This window comes from Musa acuminata, chromosome BXJ3-6, assembly GCF_036884655.1.
Source record: "Musa acuminata AAA Group cultivar baxijiao chromosome BXJ3-6, Cavendish_Baxijiao_AAA, whole genome shotgun sequence".
Classification (NCBI taxonomy): domain Eukaryota; kingdom Viridiplantae; phylum Streptophyta; class Magnoliopsida; order Zingiberales; family Musaceae; genus Musa; species Musa acuminata.
In genome coordinates, this window is record NC_088354.1 from 37,394,018 (window position 1) to 37,410,503 (window position 16,486).

At 36.8% G+C, this 16,486-nt stretch overlaps 2 protein-coding genes across 2 annotated transcripts; one reads left to right on the forward strand and one right to left on the reverse strand.

Moving 5' to 3' along the window:
* Window positions 1-1,173: 1,173 nt before the first annotated feature.
* Window positions 1,174-2,439, reverse strand: LOC135640206 (protein RGF1 INDUCIBLE TRANSCRIPTION FACTOR 1-like). The gene is made up of 4 exons (XM_065154439.1): window positions 2,307-2,439; window positions 1,966-2,211; window positions 1,737-1,877; window positions 1,174-1,656 (listed from the first exon to the last, which is right to left on the reverse strand). Exons 1-4 carry the CDS (start codon window positions 2,307-2,309, stop codon window positions 1,318-1,320), a joined length of 729 nt encoding a protein of 242 aa, XP_065010511.1. The 5' UTR covers window positions 2,310-2,439; the 3' UTR covers window positions 1,174-1,317.
* A 3,272-nt stretch (window positions 2,440-5,711) lies between these two features.
* On the forward strand, window positions 5,712-16,266 carry LOC135641336 (uncharacterized). Its single transcript, XM_065156695.1, has 11 exons — window positions 5,712-6,138; window positions 11,621-11,743; window positions 11,881-11,977; window positions 12,129-12,164; window positions 12,249-12,436; window positions 12,543-12,645; window positions 13,669-13,850; window positions 13,931-14,008; window positions 15,206-15,308; window positions 15,377-15,470; window positions 15,696-16,266. The coding sequence occupies exons 1-11, from the start codon at window positions 5,756-5,758 to the stop codon at window positions 16,013-16,015; spliced, it is 1,707 nt and encodes a 568-aa protein (XP_065012767.1). The 5' UTR covers window positions 5,712-5,755; the 3' UTR covers window positions 16,016-16,266.
* Window positions 16,267-16,486: the final 220 nt, after the last annotated feature.

Below are 16,486 nucleotides of genomic sequence, written 5' to 3' on the forward strand. Positions count from 1 at the left end.
AAACATAGTTCTTATATGATATGATGAGGATGGAATCGGACGAAATTATAGTCAACACATAGGGCTTAGCATGTTTTGGTGTTTTCTTCATTCGGTTGTCACTTCAATCTATTTCTCAGAACGTTTCTCCAAATAAAACTCATTCGGCTGGCGTAGATGAGACTTTCATTAGTTTAAAATGTTGTCCTGAATAACCTTTTGTTTTAGAACTTGGTTGGATTACTTGTTTTTCTTTGGAAATGTCATCGGTAAGCTTTTCTCCAGCTTTGTTTGAAGTGTGAGAACAAGCATTTTTTAGGACCTATCCTTCTTTTCGGTGGCCTTTTCTCCTTGAAATAAAACGTCAATGTAAGTATATTAAAAATTTATTTTTCTCTTTTCCTCTTTTTTTTTTTTTTTTCTACTCTTCCTCTTTTTTTTCTTATGAGAATCATCATACATAAAATATCAATGTAAGTATATGAAATTTTATTGAATATTTCATTAGTATAATAGTGTTTCATGTTTTATTATTGATCGTGATTCAAAATTTTTTAGTCATTTTTGAAGAATTTTTTTGAAGAAAATTAAGTATTTTTTTGAATTTCAACAGCTCACATTATCCATAAATTGATAGACACTAACGAACAAAAACTTGAGAAATTGCTTAGAATGTATGTTGGTAAGAATATTAAACAGTGGGATTTCATTCTTCCACAAATTGAGTTTACCTATGATCGTTTTATGCATCGTTATAAAGAAACTATATGAAAGAGAGGTACATGGAAGCTACCAACAAACACAGAAAATATATAAAGTTTAATGTTGGTGATTTGGTCCGGATTTATCTAAGGAAATAGAGGTATTTTACTGTTTTATTATTTAAATATATTTTATTACTATTTTATTATCATGTAGCAAAGCGCTTACGTGATGGGGTAAGAGTGTAACTCCCGAGCTTCCCAGCTGCGCTTGTTGCTGCTCCAAAGTATATGGCTTCAGGAACATGCCAAATTAAGCTCACTCCTCACAGTCGGACATGGCAGAGTAAGATGGGCACGATACACAAAGCGTGCAAGAGTTGTAACGACGCTAAACATCGGCCACACCATAAACACATGGAAGGGAGAGAGAAGGAAACCAAAAACATTTAAACTCGAGTTCTTTAGTTCATGCAGACTAATTAAGTGGTGTTTTAACTGGCTCTTCGGAAACTGTACATGGAAGCCTGGAATTGAGGGTCACGTGATGCCATTTACACACTAAACTTACAGACTCAACGAGTGGTTTATTATGCAGCAAGAAGATGATGGCAGACAAAAATGGCAGCAGTTTCTTCTAACACAAAGGAGATCTCTGTGGAATGCCCTTCCTCCTGCTGCTGCTTGCAGCTATGCCATCGTGACTCATTCTATTAGCTGACCTCGAACAATGACATGGTAGCCCACTTCGCTTCTTCCGGATGAAACCAACATATGGCATGCTAAAATTCTCGGAGTCCGACGAGCACATAGCATCATCCTCACCTTGGACGACGGTCGAGCGTGTCGTCTCGTTTCCATCATCTCCACCAGCATCGGCTTCTGGCGCCGTGATGAGCTCAGGGTTCAATTGCAGTGATCGACATGTCCTGAGGTACGGCGAGAAATCCTTGCCTTCTCTTGATATGTAATCCACCTGCAAGCAAAAAAGACAATCGGATCGAGTCTTATCGTTCAATCCATGTGACCCGCAAAATGGTTTACTGTGTTGCCGACCTTGCACTCCAGCGAGCAGTGAACGTAAGGTTCTTGGAGGGTCCTGTCACAGGAGGTGCATATGTTTCCTGATCCTTTGAATTGTCTGCTCTGTGGACGCTTCTTGAGGAAGATCACCTTCGAGCTATTAATAGTGTACGACTGCATGCATCAGTTGAGACTGTATCATTTAGATACCGTCACGGATTATATGTTCTACTAAAACAACACTAGTTTTATAGGTTGTAACCTGAACACTGGAGCAGTCGATGAGCTTGTCGAGGTCCTGAAACCGGACGACGTCATGGTAAACGTATCGCCGTATCTGCACAAGCCGGTGGCCGTGGTGAGACCGCAAGCAGTGGGCGCAAATCGCCGTGCAACAATCCAAACAACATATGTTTTTCTCCTTCTTCCTCGCGTTCTCGTGCACGGAGCAGCTCACGAAGAATCTTTGCTTGTCGAGGGCCTCCAACCACGCCGGCTTACCAGCTTCCTGATGACCACGAAGAAGCCGGAAAGCAATTGATCAATAAACTGATCAGCTGAATCTGTCAACATACACTGATGTAAAGAGAATAGGGCGCAGACCATCTTGAATTCAGCAACTCAGGAGGAGGAAGTAGAACTGGGCGAAACCGAAGGGGATGTGTTAGGGTTAGAGGAGGTCTTTATGAAGAGTGCACAGGGCATATCCTAATACCCTAGTGATGAGGAACACTACATTTTGTCAAGGGGAAGAGAGTCTTGTGGGGGTGGGGAGAGCAATAAAGAAAGCAAGGGAGGAGGAGAACGTGGGGGCTGTTTCCATGTCCCCTCGGCCTGTCCATTAACAAAGCTCAACCTCTCCTTGGCCGGAGAGCTCTGCCCTGTCAACTACTCCAAGAGAGGCAGTAGCCCGAGGAGTTTTAATTCTTTCTCTCGTCATTCGTGCGCGGCACTGCCTGGGGCTGTGAGGCTCACCAAAACACTGCCTCGGACTTTGCCATGGCCAACAACTTGAGGCTCAAGTTTCAATTGTTTTACCGGAGAAGATAGGAGGGCGACCATGATTGTGGTGCCCGGTCCATGGACAGCTAAACTCGACGCATCCTTTGACAAACTTTCAACCTTCATCTCTATCAACTTCATGTCGTTGCTTCTGCCAAGACTTATGTGAATCTTTTGGAGATAATAATGCTGGGTTAATTTAGATAAGAGAACTTTGAGTATAAAATTTAAGTTTAGATTGTTAGCATAAATTCTATAATTATGCTATCTGTAATGTGAAAAAAAATTTCATGTTAGAATATGAAATCAAACAATAATGGATCTAAACAATATTACGAAACGTACCTATTGTTGTTATTAAAAATAAAATAAATTTTATCTGATCTACAAGTATATACATCTGAAATTTCAATCTGCAAGAATAATTAGACTCATCTTTTTCATCTATGTCACCTACTCTTATAGTCTTCTCATGTGTTCTCTTATCTATTTATACATAAAAGTAGAGGGTCTAGAATAAATAATTATGAGAGTTTTTCTCGTAAAAAATGTCTCCGAATGAATCTTATCTTAATTGAACTTCTTTTATATTAGCCAATAATGATAATCAAAATTCAATCATATTCATAATATATCTTATCTAATTAAATAGAACCACATAATCTAACATACATAAACATCAAATTATTTAACGTTCATCTTTACTACTAGAGTTAGAATATCTTCTAATCGGTGATATAGTCAAATAGTTTATGAAAGGGAGAAAAGTATTCGATTTATATTTACAACAAAATGCAAGTATGTGTAGTCCTCTAACCAAGAAGCTGGATTTGGTAATATATGCATCACAATAATGATTTTGGGATAGGGAGAAACCTTCGGCGATCCCATCTCATGTAATGGGTTAAGCTTTGAACAGTAAACAACTATATGATTTTACAGTAAACAGTTAAATGCTCGTCAAATCATGTGGACAGTGGCTTTACAGCCGTCCAACTGGGTGATTTTAATCTCGCTTTGTCAGCTTGAGAGTGGTAATGGCTGTGATCTCCCAGGTGCCGCAAAGCTCAGTTCATTCTGATGGCTTCCTCTGTCAATGATACTGCGTAGCCGACACAACTAATACTATCTCAGAGGGTTCCCAATAATTGAGTGCAGACTCGAGAGACGACATAAAAATATAAATCAAGAAAATATGCGTGTATAATATTAGTCATAGCTCTCCGATTTATAATATTAGTAATAGCTTTTCAAGATAAACTTATCTAAATATTTTAATAATAATTAAAGAATTTCTGCTCTTGAACTTTTATGTGGAATGAGATTGATCACTAAAATATTATCCTGAATATTTCTCTTTAGAAGAAAAATAGATTGTTTTATGATAATTAAATTCGATAAGAAACCCTCAAGTCTAGTCTATACTTTGGATTCGAGACAATTAGAGATAAAAGTGATAAAAGTTTGTACCTATAAAACATACAATATTGAAATAGAATAAAAACGATTAAACAATAGTCAACAACCTCTATCAAATTTAATCGTATGATTATCATATCCTAAATTTCACTACGAAGAAAGATTTTAATTAGATCATTACGATGAGAGTTATCAATATGAAAGCCAATAGTTGTTAGATCTAACTATAAATTATAGTAAAAATCAACAAACTTCTCCTGATCTCCTAAGGTTGGTAAAAAAACAATATCATTAAATTTAATAGATTTAATATGGTTTAACCTTTTGTGAGAAATAATAAGATTATGATAAAATTATGTATTATAATAATCATTCAAAATTCATTTGGATGTTTAAGAATAGCTCGAAAGATTATTATAAATAAATTAGCCTTTTATCTTCCTCCTCATTCAACTCAAAATTGGTCTCCTTGTCTTCCCGGAGTTACTGATAAGCTTAATAGCTTTTAAAGAGGCATTTGATAAGGCACTTTCGAGATGGTGCACCAATTTGATGAACCAAAGCAAAACCTCCAACTTACCTATGAAGAGAGAAGAAACCATAAAAGTAAAATTTATCTGGGACGTGAATCATTAATTAGTTGGAGAAAGCCATTATTTTCTTCATCCATTACTTTTTTATTTTTAATTATCTTTACCTCTTTTTATCGTGGTCCAGCTTGGCTTACCTAAGGGGCTAAGGTGCTGTAGTTTAAGAATAACTTATCTACTAACTTTATTCAAACTTTGCTACTAACATAAGCTCACTTTCCATGTAAGATCGAGTCACAGTGTTACACTTCTTCCACTTTTTATTAATCATCAACCTACATAGGAAGGTGAGCATGACTTTAATTATGCAATATTATCGACCCCTAAAAGAGCACCTTTTGATTACCTTTGTTTCAAAGCTTAGACGTATGATTACCGGGCTTTGGTTTAAAGCTATCATATTAACAATTTTGTTAATATGATTCATACAATTAGAACATAGACTACATATTATGTTCTCGCTGATCTTTGCTTCCCTGACCGCATGAGTACTTGGAAGGCTAACTTACCACCCAAGAATCCTAAAGAAGAGAGACTTCCCAATCAAGTCTTCTTCGATGACGTGCCCACTCAAGACGACTTTTATAAGGATCTCGATGCTTCGAAAGTGTCTCTTAAGCCCATCTCTTTTAATTATAGAGATATATTTGTAAAACACCCTATCAAATTTGATCGATCAAATTAAAAAAAATCAAAAATAAGATTTTTATTCGATCGAGAATTAAAAAATCCTGGACTCATTATTTGCTACAAAAATATTTGGATTTCTCATAGAGATATTAGGTTTTTGATGATCTCTCTTCTCATGATCTTCATCATCTCATTTATTGCCAAAATCCGGGATTTTTCACATAAAAGATCCTTATTGAATATTAATTTGTTACACTATAGAATCTACGTATCATAATTAAGGGTTAAACAGTAATTTCATATATCACTAGGAATAATTATAATTTTGTTTTCAGTTCTCGGGGAACTTTATGCAGAGAGAGGTAAGGCTATAAAACCCTCGAAGCCTTCACCGGTTGGTTGCGAATCGCGATGGAGAAAGAAGAAAAGGCGACGACGACTTCGACCTCGGCGTCACCGTCGGTCGGCAGCGGCGACCTGAAGTCGGAGGCGGAGGCGAAGGTGAGAATCGCCGGAGCGTGGTCGGGGGTCATCGAGGTTGAACTGGAGGCATGGACGCTGCCGATGCTCCGCCAAGAAGTGGCTCGGCGGGCGGGCGCCGCCCCGGACTGTGTCAATCTGATCTGCGGGGGAAAGGTCCTGAGGGACGACAGCCGGGCGAAGCCGCTGGGGCAGTTGGGGCTCAAGAACAACGCCAAAGTGCTCGCTACCGTCGTGCGTGGCGACCGGGGGAAAGCGATCAATGATCAAGCGGCCTCTGAGGCCGAGCATGCGAAGAAGCTTGCGAGAATCAGGTGCGAATTCAATCGCTTGATCTTGCCATCTTTTACTTCTATTGCGTTAATTCCTTTCCTCTTTTCGGTTCCGTCCGCTGCTTTTTGCAAGGATGAGGTTCTGCTCCTTGTGAATTATTCTGTTGGTTATGCTTTAGCTAAATGAGGATTTTGATTGAAATCGGTTCATTATTATAGACCACTTGAATTCTTTGAAATATGTGTTAGATTACGCCTGTGTAGTTCGTTTCTTGCTTGGGGACATAGGCGAAAAACATTTTTCATGTTGAATGCTTGTAATTATACCGATTGCTCAAACAATTAAGAGAGAACTATTGATATTTTCTTGGTTGAGGGTGAAATCTGTAATCTAGTATAGATTTTGGTTGTTGACCGGGTCATTGAACGGTTGACTTGTGAGAAAATTACATCAGTCATCTGATTCAAATTTCACATTGCACAGAGAAACTTCCTTGAGACAACTATTGATAAAATAAGATGGCCCAACTCGTAGCTTTCACTGATGCTAACGAGGGTTAATTGTCAACAACCTCATCTCTGCAATCAGAGGCTATTTTCATGCTTGAATTTTAGTCACGTAGGTCATAGAAGAGCAACATGAATCCAAATATGGGAGCTGCTAATACCATTGTCAAAAAGAAAATGGATTCGTATTATTTTTATGAATTTGGCTTGCAGAACCACACTACATTCTGGATAAAGTCTGGATAGTGGTGTAGTTGTGTAGCCATGTTGAAGATTGCTTGATGAGATATAAGAATAAGGATCACATGAAAGAGAAGTATGGTATCATTTTCTAACTCAGGTCTCCTTTGCTTGAAAATATGTTCAGATGCACACAAGTGCATCTTGAGGGTGACGTCTTATATTTTATACTTCATGCTGTTTATCAATATACACATGCCTCGTTCGTGTCTTGCATGTAAAAGACATGTTTGTGGATTTATGGGCTGTAGTCTTATTACTACTTTTGATCCAGAAATTGTAGTTACCGAACAATCTTGTTCCTTCTGGGAGTACTAGCCTTAATCTTCCTAAGCCAAATACACTATTCACCTTTCCAATTGACTATGGAATATCCATGTTTATATGTTGCTTATGCTAAAAAAGATCTGATCTTGAGGCTTTTAAGTCAAAATATTTGGTCATCCATTAGACCTTACCCTTATTATCTCCTTGAAATATTATTGATCCAATTCTCTGTTCAAAAGTTTTATAATATCTTGCAGCAAAAATATTCAAGTTACAACAACAATAACAAACAACAACAATGAGCTATAATGACCCAACTATTTGGGGATGGCTAAATGAATCCATTGCTGTCATTGAGCTCTATAAAAAAGTAACATCTTCAGTTAAAGTAAGAGCATTTAAATTTTTATTTTGTGTTTCTAGGAAAGTTTTCTTAGGTCTCCATCTATCTTTCCTCATGCCATTAATAGTAATTATCTCATCTCTTATAATTACAGCATCTATAGATCTCCTTACATATGTCCATACTGTTTTGAAAGATTCTCTTTTGTTCTATCCTTTATTGAAGCTATCTAATTGTTCACGAGTAAAATATTTTTTCCTATCCTTCCTAGTAACTCCTCACATCCATCTTAAAATCCTTTGCAAATATTTCAAGCTAATTCGAAAAATTGTGTTCACACTTTACAAAACATTCAAAGTATAGTAGTCAACTGAAATTATCATCTCATGTCACTTAAAGGCTTAATCGCCACACTTTACAAGTCATTCAAAATATAGTAGTAAACTGAAATTAGCATCTCATGTCACTTAAAGGCTTAATCGCTTCTAATTTTCAATTGAAAAATGCACCTGTTGTTTGATTAGCAGTTAGAATCATGATCCTTTTTCTTCATGAAATTCCCTTGTAGACTACAACTTGCAACTGCAAAATGGCATCTATGGGGCAACCCTTGATTGATGATAGTTAGGATGGTAGAACACCTTTTGTCTAATATCCATATAAATGACTAAAACTGGAGTTCCTATTGCACTTAAAGTAAAGTAAATCTCAAATTCTTTTATGTTGATCTCCTTCCTTTCATTTTGACCCCTAGCATAAGTTATCTTTTTGTGTTCAAAGATCTCTGGAAATTTTTCAATGAACTTGCATTTGATTTTTATTGTCACAAAACATCATCTCATTCAAGTCTTTCATATTACTTCCAACAAGTTCTAATAATTTTTTTTTTGACTTGTAGCAACCTTCTTTGGTACTGCATGTCTCCTTGTTTTGTTAATTGTATGAAAGCAATGTGTAAGGTTCTACATTTTTCCTTGTTTTGTTAATTGTATGTAACCAATATGAAAGTATGTTGTGAAAGTTTCAGGTGATGTTTGCTATTTCTCATGTGTAACTATAAAGCAATTGGATAAAAACATATCCTTAAGATTCTTTTCAATGATTCATATTGTTTAAAGTCTCTGACTCCATATCTGAATATGATCTGCATCTTTTATTTGGGTTAGCTGTCATTCATTTGAGCCTGCATTTAGCTGTATGGTTTTCGAATGAGCTTGCATTTGAGCTTGTTCTTTCATCAATATATTTGTCAATTAGAAAATGACAAATCAGATATGTTTTAGTTGAGATGAATGTATGAGTTATTAGAATAGCTAGAATAAGAAATATTTAGATTAACATATTCATAAAATTATGTGTGCCCATATGGTTTTCAAATGAGCCTACAAACTTGGTTAAAGTGGAGAAACATGTTACTTTGTGCCCCTTGAATAAGAAACTTCAATAGATTGTAAGGTCAACAGTTTCTTTGATCAAAATATTTGTCAATTAGAAAATAACAAATCAGAAATGCTTTAGTTGAGATGAATTTATGAGTTATTAGAATATCTAGAATAAGAAATCTTTGGGATTAATATTCATCAAGGATAGATAAGTGATGATTGTTTAAGTGAGTTTGGGGATTTCAACCTTGGCATCATCGTAAGGTTGTTTCTTAGGGATGATTTTCACAATAACAACCTCTTTGCTGGCAAGAGGATATGATTTTATACATTAACCCATTCAAGTCCTAGCTTAGTGGGAGCTGCATATTTAAATGCTTTGGTTAAACAAGGCATGTCAATTTCAATTTGTCATGCAAGATAGAAGAAGACTAAACTGATGTTATGGCTCTAAGTTTTGTAGTGATATGGCTCATTGTAGAGTTCAATAGTGGGAATGGATACATGTAACTGACTCTAATAGGGCTCAATGTATTTTAAGAGAAGATGCATGTGATTTTGGTTATGATGGCGGTAGAATGAGCCCCTTCTGGATGGTGCCCATGTAGTATATCTAGTTATTATATTCTTGCACACATAGCATCACACCTTTGGCATTCATTTTCTCTCTTGGGACAGGGCCTATTGCAACATATTCTTAGCTTGAATAGGTATCACAGGAATAGGTACAACATGTAGGACACTAAAATCCCTATCTTAGGGGCAAAGATTTAGGTGAAATGGGGAAGGTTTAACTCACACCACATCTCTATTCAATCCCAACTGTGAAGTCACTGTGTACTCGAGCGCTTGCCTAGGCACCTGGGCGAGATGAGGTGAGGCCAAGCGCCCGATATCAAGTTTGAGAGGGCACCTTCAATTGGGCGCAACCCATGCACGTGCCTAAGCCATGGCGTCGGGCAGTTCAAGCATGTGCTTGAATCAAATCCAATTGAGTCGAGCCTGGACCAAACCAAATTGAGATCAAACCAGATCAATGTGAGCCCAATTCCTTCACACACACCAAACCTTTCCCTTTACCCCCCTCCCCTCGCGCATGAAACCTTGTTTCTTTTCCCCTAGAAAATGTAATCGATGGTGGCAACATCTTCCTCTCCAATGGTGAACGACGTTAACATCTTCCTCTTTACGACAAATGAAGTTGGCAATTGACTTATGTGTGCTGAGCGGATCTTCAGGCTCTTCTAGTGATAACTCACTCTCTATCATCCCTTCTCCTCCATTGTTGCCCCCTACCCCTCCCTGTCGAGCTGCCATGGACCGCAATGGCCCCCCTCTCCCTCCTCCTCTCCTCTCTAAGAGTGCCCCTCTCGCGGTCCTTACCTTCTCCTCCGCTTGTGCGAACCTCCCCAAACCCCAACAACCACCTCTCCTTCCTCCACCATGCTCAGAGCCTCCCTAGATTCTAATAACCCCCTCTCCTTCCTCCTCCCTGATTGCCCACCACACCTTCCTTCTCCAATAGCTCTCTACTCCCCTTTTAACCTGCTTAGTTGGGATTGCCTAAGGCGTGATGACATCTAAGCGATACCTTCTTGCAAGGTTTGGCCTAGATCTTAACCTCATGCAGTCCAATCCTTAGGCAACCCTGAATAAGGACATGACAATAGGACACTTAAAAACTTAGTTATCACATGTAATAATTTTCCATTCTATACCTTTTCCAATGCAGTTAGGGTAGGGAGCATGTTCTAATTATCTTATAGTAAGAGTCAGTGAATTTTCAATCTTAAATGCTGAAGTGGATTATCAGTCCGGAACATTACTTTGAGGGCCTCAACGTCAGCTTGACTAACTTTGTTTTTTCTGCAGTTTATAATCTTTGTAGATTGCATTTGGAGTTGGGAACATTGCTTTGAGGGCTTCAACATCAGCTTTACTAACATTGTCTTTTTCTGCAATGCATAACCATTGTAGACGTTATCTAGTATTAGCCTTCTCAATAGTCAATACTACACTTAAAAGTGTTACTTATTATTCCTTGTGCTTTATGCTTGCTAAATTGTTGTCAGTAATTTCATCAGCTATCCTTGAACAATGTGTTAAAGACCAAGCAGAACTATTGACTTATAGGGGCTTGCATTGTTGAAGGATCACTGATAACCATGAAACACAGGAGTTGCATAATTTTTTATGGTTTTTGGGGAGAAACCCAATGACTGACTAAGAAACTTATGCACTCAATAATGGAGGAAGCTTTAATCAATATGCCAAGACCACAAGCAAAAAACATAGATAACCAAGCACTAGAACCAGAGATACCCAACCTTTGTTAAGTGTTAACTTATTATGTTTTAGTCGTATCAAGCATCTATTCCTATACATGTTAAGAAAAATATCTTGAGAAAATTCACTAGATAATTTAGGATTAAAATTATACTTTTGGTCTTGACTTAGTTCATTTTAAAACCAAGGATCTTTAGCTCTTCAAGTTATCTCCATCACTTATTCCATTCGGTATGACATTTTACAAGTGCAGTCAAGTCTTAGTTTAGTCAAATTGTCAATAGTCATAATCCACTGTTTTCTTGAGGAAAAAGTTATTTTTATAATTAACAATTACAATATAATTATTCCACGAGAATAATTATGATATATGTCCTTTCCTTTTCTATAATGCATTGTTGTTTCTCCATGGAGTGAAGGATAAGTTTACTTTATCTCAAAGTCAAATTGGATGTTAGTATTAATCCTTGTTGGTTATTTCATGCCTCTGCGTTGACAGGGATGCTGCTAAAGCTTTAAGTGAAAGGCATGCAGATGGTTCACTTCCTCTGGAGGACTACAATATAGAACTAGAGGATCAGAATGGTCAAAAATTGATGTTGGGATCTGAATCAGATAAAAAGTATATCGTTTATTCTGTAAAAAATCATATTTATACTTTTATATTTGTATAATATTGTGGAATATAATATTTTTTATACAGCATTTTTAATTCTTTATGATAATCATTATAACGAGAGAATTGATATTGACTGACAGGGCTTTGATGATGGGTTTGATGCTGCACACAAATGCTAGAAGCCTCGTTAGAAAACAGAAGTTCAAGGAGGCCTTGGATGTTCTGTACATGGGAGAGGTTAGTTGCACTAACTGTATTTTTGTTTTGATCTGTCAAGAACGTTGACAATACTCCATTATGCTTCATTGAGATTATGCAAGGAAAATTCTGTGTTGTAGGAACTACTACAATATGCATGAAATTGACCATTTTAGCTTTGTACATGCAGGAGGCTTTCTCTCTTTGTGATCCTAAACTTACTGAGGTAAATTAAGTCATTGAGTTTTTTCTTGGCATGTAAAACATTTTTCTAACATGTGTCCATGGCCATTTTGCTGCCGATACCTAGATGATTGACAACGTGCCGATACTTCAACTAGATATTGTGTGGTGCTACTTCATGCTCCAGGACATATCGTGTTTAGCAGTGGCTGGAATTCGGCTAGAAAATGCTAGAAAAGGTTTTGAACGTTCCCATGGTAAAGATTCAACTCGCTTGAGGCTCCTCCAAGCTGGTTATCGAGCAGAACTTGCCACGTATGGTTCTTTTTTAGCACATGTACTATGTCTATTACATCTCTCAATGGTTTCCTTGGAATTTTCTCCTATTAAATCACATTTGTTTTGTGACTTCTTGAGACAGATATCTGAGACTAGAGCTCTTGGAAGGGGTAGTGGCTTATCATAGTGACAAGTATGAAGAAGCTCGTAAAGCTTTAAGCTCTGCACAGGCCAAATATATGCAGGTCCCTTACATTTCTATCAGCTTGAGAATAACATTTTATATCAATTGTTACTATTGATATGTCTATTATTGGTACTATTTTCTCTTCATATTTTGTCAAGAAAATATCCAATAAAATTTTATTGGCATCCTAATTTAATACTGCAAATAGATTTTTGTTTCCTGGTGGTTATATCTTACAATAGCTTCAGAAATTCTAGAAAAAACTTAATTTTTTTCCTACTACTGGATATTGTCACAAGATCTGGTATAATATAGCATAGGTACTAGGTAGATTTAAAATCCTGATAAATAGGATATGGTTTGATTAATAGATAGCAGTATTTGTAGCATTAGTGGAACAAGGATCTTATCAATGAGCATCTTTAGCATATTATCAAGAGAAAACCTACATAAGTAGATTTAAAATTTTAATAAATAGGATATGACATATAGCAGATGTTGTAGAACTAGTGGGGCAATGTCTTTTATCAGTGAGGATCTTTACCTTTTTATCAAGAGAAAACCTATCATTCATGACAAAATGATCTGCATATATGAATAAGGAATTAGCAAGCTAGGACTTATCTGAACAATTCTTGTGGTGAACTCTATTAAGGCCTCAAAGGAGATGTTTGAGCCCTCTAATTTTTCATTTTACTCTTAAAGTATGTTTTCTGGTTGAACACTTGTATCATTATTAAATATGATAGTTAGAAATCAAGTTTTTGTCAACTCGACCTTGGTAGTTTCTCTTTGCATATCATACATAAATATGCATAGAATAATATCTAAAAGACGACTTCGAGCATATTGGAAGGAAACATTGAGAAGATGAAGATGAAGGAGAAATTTTGTATGTCATTCTCGTGCATATGCAATTGTCAATATACACATATGTATATATGAATGTGTGCATTTATAATTTATTCAATGATTGACAAGAAATCCACTTTATCATATTTCGTTAATAGCTGTGGAATTTTCCTTTTTCACTTATTTAAGGAACATCTTATATACTAATTCAATGTGCCAATACCTTTAGCTTCAAGTACCCGATGAAGCTTTGTCACTGCTTATGGGAATGGGTTACAAAGAAAATGCAGCAAAAAGGGCCCTAAGAATGACTGGTCAAGATGTTCAATCAGCAGTTCATTTCCTGGTTGAAGAGCAAGCTAGGAAAATACTCAGGAAACAGGAGAACATTCAGCGACAAGCGGAGATTTTGTATAGCTCTATACCTTGCCATAGAATGTTTTCATCTTATTTTTTAATTAATGATTGTTGCTGATTGTTTGAACTTGTAGAGAACAGAAGAGTTATGGTGCAACCCCCAATCACAAGCCCATTAATCTGCAAGAGTTAAATGAGTTGGTATCTATTGGGTAAGCAAGTAAATGCTATTGATCCTTTATGATCTTTCATTTCTACCAGTATCACATATTCTATCACAGAGCATATGCCGCTTGCTACTTCTGAATTAATATTTTGTTGTTATTGAATTGTAAAAGCCTTGGAAGGGCAAGTATCTGATGTGAGTTTTCCCTCGTATTTATTATCTATTGGGTTCATTGTACAAAAAAACAATTACATCATATTTTTCCATATGCACCGGTAATAATATCCTGAACTCATAGACAAAGCTTGCACCGTTTCAAATATGTGACTATCTGATTTAGCATATGCTAACCTAGAATAAATGCATGTTCCTCATATCTCTAGGTAATCTTCTTATGTTTTCCACAAGACTCCAGGAATTATTTCGTACTAAATTTAAATGCTAGTTAAAGGTCTCCACCTTTTAAGGTTAATCCATTGGGTATGAGTAAGATAGGACTAGGTTAAAATAAACAGAGTTCAGAGATTCCTTGTAGCCCTTATACACTGGCCCTCACTTGATTTTCTGATTTTTGCCACATACATTTCTTTAGACTACTTTAATAGTGTTATCTGGCAAAGTGGTTCTTCTTAATGACCAAACAGCTAGGAGACGTAAAATCTGTGACGCACATCTTTCATAATATCCTAATTTGCTTAACAAGCTTATACAGCAATGTGGCTGATTTCAGCTTGGTTCATAGCAGTAATCAGTTCCCTACAAGGACTTGAATGCTGATTACAACTGCACCAATGTGCATGAGCACAGAGTGGTTTCGAAGTCATAGCAAATTTACAAACAAGGTATGACTTTGAGGTGGAGGTGGTAAATCTGCTATTTTCAAGATTTAATTGATGAAAATTTGATCATATTTAGCTGAGGCCACAAAAAGGTTCACTTAAGAATGAAGATGAGTTCCATGTTTGGGCTCTTAATAATTTGTTAGATGGGGAGGTAACATTGTTGAAGAAAATCCTTTCTAGTTAAAGTTTGACTTGTCTTCTATTTCTTGTGTTGTGTTCTCCCGAAGGAATCGTTACATGATTTTCAGTACTAATAAATCATGGAATATAGCAGACTGTGACAGATGTAATGGCTTTGCTTATATGGATTGTGGAACATTAGATTGTGTCAGGCACTTATCATATTGCTCTCTGGTGTCTAGGATCATTACATGTACACTACTTGTCAATCTATTTTGCAGTTTTGAGAGAGATCTTGCTGCAGAGGCTCTCAGGGTGAATGAAAATGATGTTCAAAAAGCATTAGATCTGTTGACAAATCCTGAAAGAAATTGTGCCCTTCAGGTACTTGGTTTTCTTCAGAGTGCTTTTCTGTTATTATTTTCACTAACTAATGACCTTTTGACTTCCAGAGTCGACTTGAAAAGAGGAGGAAGTTGGGAGTATCGGGTTCATCAGGTGCAGACATTGAGGAATTAGTATCCTTGGGTTATAACCGATCATCAGGTATTTCATCGCTTGATTTATTCCTTAGACAATCAAGTGTTTCATGAATTTATTTTTGACAAGGGTGCCCTTCTCATGATGACTCCCAGGCATCTAATTCTGCCCTAGTTATCTAACCATACTTATTTTCACAAACAGCAAGTTCCATATGTTTGATCATAGATCTCCATTAGCTCCAGTTACTGTCCAGTATTTGCATTCGGAATTAACTATTCTCGACTGCAGTTGTGGATGCTGTGCAAAGGTCACATACCAAGGAGGATGCGTTGAAACTTCTTGTCGGAGCAAATTCAGAGGACAGCCAGCATGCTACAATCAACCAACCGAAAGATGATCAAGAGCCACCATCGACTGCTTTAACTAATGATGATAAAATGGATCTGGGAGAAGAACACAAATATCCAAGAGACGAAGTCATGGAAGACGAGCTTGCGAAAGAACTGACAGGTGATCCATTGGCAGACTACGACATGGAAGTAATGAAAGAAGGAGAGGCCATAGCAGAGTATTTGGCCCTTCTGGATTCAAAAGCCAGTGCAACATAGGAAATAAGACACACACAGGTTCTTCGAGAATCCAGTAAATAAGTAACATACTTTTATAAAAGATACGAGTGTGATTTCTTTTCTAATTAGCCTTAAGGTTTCTTTTTTCTCTTTCTGTAATCATCATTTCCAAAAGAGTTTTTATGTATGTCTGGCACTGTGCATCCAGTAGCGGAGAGGTCATATATGGTGTTCTATATTTAAAGTATCTTGCTTTAAGGGAAAAAGCCAGAACTAGTTGTTACCCTAAATTTACACTCCACTTTGGTTGGAAGTGAATGTTCCAGGATTTTTACTGTAGGCGACAAAACATTTCGTGGCGATTTTCTTATATGGAGTGTAATAAGGATTAAAAAGAAATCTATAAAATGTTTTGAGAGTACATATCATGTTTCAAAGCCCACCAGGAAAAGCTTATCTAGATGAACTAAATGAACCTTGAAAACTGCCATGATGTGGCCTCTGGTAGAA